Source organism: Cariama cristata, unplaced genomic scaffold (genome assembly GCF_000690535.1).
Source record: "Cariama cristata isolate BGI_N322 unplaced genomic scaffold, ASM69053v1 scaffold2914, whole genome shotgun sequence".
In the NCBI taxonomy this organism is placed as follows: domain Eukaryota; kingdom Metazoa; phylum Chordata; class Aves; order Cariamiformes; family Cariamidae; genus Cariama; species Cariama cristata.
This window is the reverse complement of record NW_009614476.1, coordinates 1-5,771: the sequence shown is the minus strand read 5'-3', so window position 1 is coordinate 5,771 and position 5,771 is coordinate 1. Positions and strand designations below refer to the sequence as shown.

Genomic DNA, 5,771 nt, shown 5'->3' with positions numbered 1-5,771 from the left:
CTGCTGAGGCATCTCTGCGATTCTGCAGATAGTACAACAGCTGTTCTACTTCTGCAAGTTTGGAGGGGTGAATGAGTTTGCATTCTTCAACCACCTTTCGAGCCAGGGAAGCAGTGTCTGTATTTGCATTAAGACTCTTTAGCCGAATGCTGCAAGACAGATAGGTCTCGTCAGTTTTTAAATTTTCGTACCTTCAGCCTTTTGATTTATGTTTACACAGTCATGAATTTCCTGAAGCAGAAATGATCCTTGTACCCTCAATGCCTCTGCCATGGCTACAGAGGTAATGTCAAAGCAGTGGCTCTCTACAACTTCAAATGGCAAGTAACTGTCAAACAGATTTGACAAAGCGTAACTGTCCACCAGCTGACAAGCAGCAGTACTAAATGCAGCTATATGAACAGATCCCTTATAACCATCTTAGACACAGCAGCCAGTGATTTATTTGCAATACACCCCAAAAAAGTGCACAGGACCGCAAAGGAGTACTGCATACACAAAAAATCCAAATTGAGAAACAGCTATGGGTGTGGCCTACACAGGAAGGGTCTTTTGCAGTGCCTGCAGATACAGTGTCGGGAGTCTCCCATAGCTCTGGCAGACCTGCAGCTAGGTCCACAAGCAATGAGCAGTTACAAATCTCTGTGGGCATTAACAACAGGATGGATCAAAAAGGAATTCTACCATGTTACATATGCAAGTTATGGCATCTGAACACAGATGAACATTTCTGATATCTTCAAGAATTTGAGACAATTTAAGGATTCTCTTTTTCTTCCTCAATTATTCTTCTTACCTACACTCACACAGGTAGCCACTTCAGCTCAAATTTTCAAAACGAATTCAGTATAGAGGTAAAACAAACCTATGAAAGGTCCAAACTTGCAGCTTGAAAGCTAAAGTTATGGTAGTTCTCTGGGCTTTTCCAATGGGGAATATTTTAATGCTCTTTAAAAAAAATACCAAGCAAAACTAAAATGCAGATACCACAGTGAAATCACCAGCAGGGGTGACAGATCAAAACAACAGGACAGCCAACAGCTAGAGCATAAGGCTGTCAGAAGGTTCAATAGTATTACTTGCTCCAACATTAACCATCACTTGAGTAGGAACCAATCACTTCACTTTTCTCTACCTCAAGTTCTTGTGTAAAATGGGAGTAATCACTTTTCTTTACAAAACACCTTAAAGTACATGGATGAAAAGCAGTTTACAACATGTGTTTTAGATGTGAATTTTCATAGGCACATGTTAATTTCCTGGCTTCGAAACCCTCCACTAATCTAGCACTACGTTTTTATAAAGATTAGAACATATTATTTCTTACAAGCTGTTGATGCTTTGAGTTACTGAATGTATGACTATGAAAACCACAAAAAGCTATCAGAACTTGCTATGACCTTACATTTTCTGACATTCCTTGCGCTCCCCCAGCACGGGGTCTCCCATCTCTCCCAGAATCGTTGCTTCCACTTCATAGTGCACAATGAGGGCTTTCTCAGATGGATGCACATCTATGTTGCCTCCTTTTACCTTCCTGCCATGAAGAAAAAAAACAAAGTTAATTACCGATTAAATCAAAAGCTCAGAAAACATACCAGAACATACATCAGTAACAATGACCTGTCTCCTGTTCTATTCAGACCCTAAACCCAAACCCTCCTTCCACACCACATTTTCTTTCACACAGTTGTACCAAAGCTTAGTGCTAGTGGCATATTCTTGACTATTATCTCTAGCACATACAGAAACACCCAAGCCATTGGTCAAGCTTTCATCACAGAAGTTAAGCAAGAAAGAAACAGGATAAATTTTTGATTTCTAAGTCTCCCAGCTCTCTTAAGGAACTACAATGAGGAAAAAGATGTATTTCACAGAGAAGGTGAATTTCCCAGTTGATTCCCTATTACGTTGTCAGCATTGAGAAATCTTCCGCTAATGGCATCGATCTAGTACGGTCATTTACAAATGGAAATTTTTCCTCAAAGACTCTCTTGGCTAAATCTTAACAGTAAAACTCTATCAAGAATGAATTACAAATAATTTGAATTTCAAATTAACTATTCTCTCCTGAAGCACAAACCTCTAAGCTACTGTTCTTCACCTCACTGTGTCTGTTGCCAGGCTCGGGGGATTACCAGATCAACAGCTGCCATCAACAGGTATAAACCAAGCACGTCTACCTGATTTACTACAGCTACAGGTATTTTTGAAAAGCACTCTCCAGGAAAGCACTCTGGGTACATCACTGCCAAAAGGGCCTGTCCTACCCTCTCCTCCTTTGTGCCAGTAAATCTGTGTCCACGCAGAGATACAAGGGCCATGAAGATACACCTCATTTCTGTTTTCAAGTGACAGCAGAACCACATCCAAAGAATACAGTTGCATATTTCTGTCTTTGGTCGTAAAGCTGACACTTGCCCCTTTTCCCATTGGTACTGTCCATGTATGTATGTACAGTCATGCCATAAACCAGGCTGCTACAACACTGCAGATTAAAAATAACTCCCTAATGTGGGTTTGGTTTTTGGTGTGTGGGTGGGTTTTTTGTTTGTTTGTTTTAGGGTTTTGTTTGAATGTTGGTTTTCTTCAGACAGATCATGTCAACAGATTTACAGGTGGCTTCAGCAGTAGGTGTATCAGCATAAACAAGATAGCAGCTAGCTATGGCATTGGGTCAATTCAACCAGGGAAAATTACTTCAGCCTCACAGTGTAACCACTCTCTTCAGAAAGCGTTTGAAATGCATGCCTCCATCTATGCAGCTACTATGGTGGCTGCTTCTCTTTCTGCAGAAAACAACTGCAAAAAATACCTTTTCCTTGAGATACAGCTGTCCAAAAAACCCCACAAATCACAGACAAGTCTGCTATAGGAAATGAAGATTCTAGTTCAACTACCAGCCTTACAAGGACATAAAGCTACAGGGCAAAGAAATATAGCTCACTGCTAAAGAGCAACATCTTCCTGGATGACACTGTAGCAGAACTCCATTTATCACTTCAGATTTTTTGAAAATACTTGTGGTTTTTTCCTTTAACAGTACTTTGAAGCAGATGCTTCATTACAGTCTCTTCTCTGTTTGCACAAGGTCCCGCCTTGCAGGGCGGAAAGCTTATGGCAAATCTATCTCAAAAGAAACCAGTTCTCTCTCCTCACCCCCAAATATATTTCCCCCATATTTAGACCTACCAGGAGATCCCAACCGCAAACGTTCATCCTGACAGTCAAACCTCTGTTAAGTGACAGCTTGGTAACATTTACAGATATAAAGAAAAAGATGGGTAGAGAACAAGTGGGCCTGAAGGAGTTTGGTAGAGTTTTACCAGAACTAAGCTGAACTAACAGCTCATCACTGCCAAAAGGATTAGATCTTCCCTTGTTTTCTCTGTTCCTGGCAGTCACCTTGGTTCAGCATGAGGGCTCATAAAACCCTTTCGTGCCCAATTCCAGCAATCCAACAGAAAACTCTTCATGTTTCAGGCAGAGGGTGTTTTTCAATGTGTTACTGAATTGAAGTGCTCTATAGACAAATGACTAACACTTCCGATCTATGAGCAGGGATAAAGAGGAAGGAGTGAGACCTCCTCCTTTTGGCAGCAGTAAACCACTGATGAGCTTAGTGACCAGAAGAACCTCAGCCTAAGCCTGCTTAAACAGTTTTAGCATTTCCCATATTTAATTTTTTTCCTTAAGAGTGACAGATGGGTAAGCTGAAGAGATGTTCTGCCCTCTCACATTGATACTCAAGCTATTCCCTAGCTAACGGAGTCACAAATCAATTGACATTCAAGATCCCTCTCTGAAAAATCTAACTTTGTAAACTGCTTGAAACCTACACTAAAATGCACTACCCAGCCACTAAAGTTGTTTTCCATTTGGAAAACACTGCATTTAGATTGCCGGCATCACCAAAAAAAAAAAAATTCAAAAAAATCTTTATTTAGAGAAACAATTCCCCCTCCCACTTCGAATCAAAAAACATCTACTTTCCTGATTTTTCTACCCATCTTGAGTTCGTAAGTCACTTCATAAAACATTTAAAAATATAGACATTCTTATAACAGCAATGCAGTGGCGAGTTCTCACACACATCAGCCCCGCCTTTCACCTCAGAGTCTGCTTTGTCAACAAGAATCCTGCTCCATTAAAGGTTTAAAAGAGGAAGGCCTTTTCTACAGACAAAAGCTGTGCTAGCTGAGCTCACATAACCTAAGCTGGTGTGTGAATACCCTTTATTAGCTAATTCCTTCAGGGGGAAAAAAGCAAAACCAAACTATCCTAATTACAAGTGGCACAAATTGCGCACATGGATAAGGCTGAAAATCCAGTAACAAATCCTAGCAAGCCAGACTTGGTGGGAGGGGGACTGCTCGTGGAGGGTGACAAAGGGAATTAGGGATCAGAGGAGTACCAGACTTGCACACAAGCCTAGTGATGTTAAACAGCACAGCTGATGTTTTTTGGTTTGTGCTCCCTAAAAAGAGAAAACACTACGCTTGTCACAGGGACGGCTACAAAATAAAGATTCCTCCAAAGTCACATAAGGTGGCACAATCAGAACATACAAGGCTAAAAATAGACACTGCTCTAAAGTTATAGCTATTTATTTAATGACAGGTAGCCATTTGATTTTTACCTGTTTATCACATTTATATGACAGAACTAATGGTGAAAGATTATCAAGAGGGTTTTTTTTCCCCCACTGTTTCTAATTATGGGTCTTAATATGTGGCACATGAGGACAAAAAAAAAAAAGGCAAAACGCAGACAGCCTAAACAACAAGTTCTGCAAATGCTAATAACTGGAAATAAATAAAAAAAAAAAAAGACAGACCAGGAACTCCACAGGATTCAAGACATGATGGATAAAATCACCCGCATGGTAGGAAAAAGTGACACTGTTCAGACATTATATCTTAACAGAGGCCTAGATAGTCTGACATCTTTTGGGATTACTAGCACTTTTGCTCCGAAACAACTGCTGGAGATCCAAAAGTTGCCTACTCAGGCCCTATTCTTTAGGCTGACTGGTCTCACTGCCAAATAGACAGATAAAGGCACCATTCATTCATCATATCTTTAACATCAAACCCAGATCACTCACTTTATATACCACGGTTACCTCTCAGGTCCATCCCAACTCCTAAACCATTCCATTCATCTCACCTCATTACCTGTCCCCTCCCAATCTACCATGCCATGCTCTAACATCTCCTCCAAATCAGTTCATCTCTCCCAGCTGCACCCTGAACCTGCCCTTACTGCCTAATAGCCCCTCCTCAATCCTCTACCTGTCTGTTTGCCAAACCAACCACTTGCCCCATCCCAACCCCTAATACCCACACACCCCTCCTCACTCATCTCCTAATAGCATCTATTCTCCTCTCAACTTGCTGCCACCTCAGCACCTCACACACACCATAAAATGCTACCACAGCCATCCCCAAACCAGTGCATCCCTCCAAAGTACTGCTTTCGCCCAACCAGTTACCACCAGCATGCCACCCATCCCATCTCTCAGCCTACTCTAAACCCACTTTATAACCTTAACTCATCCCTAACCCAGCCTCCCAATCCCCATCCAAGTCTCCTGCCCACCAGACTAGGCAGCCACCCCTCAGTCTGCCCCAAACAGGTCAATCTCCCATTCCCAAACCAGTCGATCTCCCGTTCCCAAACCAGTTGATCTCCCGTTTCCAAACCAGTTGATCTCCCGTTTCCAAACCAGTTGATCTCCCGTTTCCAAACCACACACCCCAACACCTCCC

At 41.7% G+C, this 5,771-nt stretch overlaps 1 protein-coding gene across 1 annotated transcript in view; it reads right to left on the bottom strand.

The window, feature by feature from the left end:
- The window catches only part of KIFAP3 (kinesin-associated protein 3), a 66,678-nt gene extending 65,145 nt beyond the window's left edge, over nt 1-1,533 (bottom strand). The window contains exons 1-2 of the mRNA XM_009699415.1: nt 1,406-1,533; nt 5-149 (exon numbers count right to left, since the gene is read on the bottom strand). Coding sequence (XP_009697717.1) covers nt 5-149; nt 1,406-1,449 — 189 coding nt within the window. The 5' untranslated portion in view covers nt 1,450-1,533. The remainder of the gene's footprint in view (nt 1-4; nt 150-1,405) is intronic.
- Nucleotides 1,534-5,771: the final 4,238 nt, after the last annotated feature.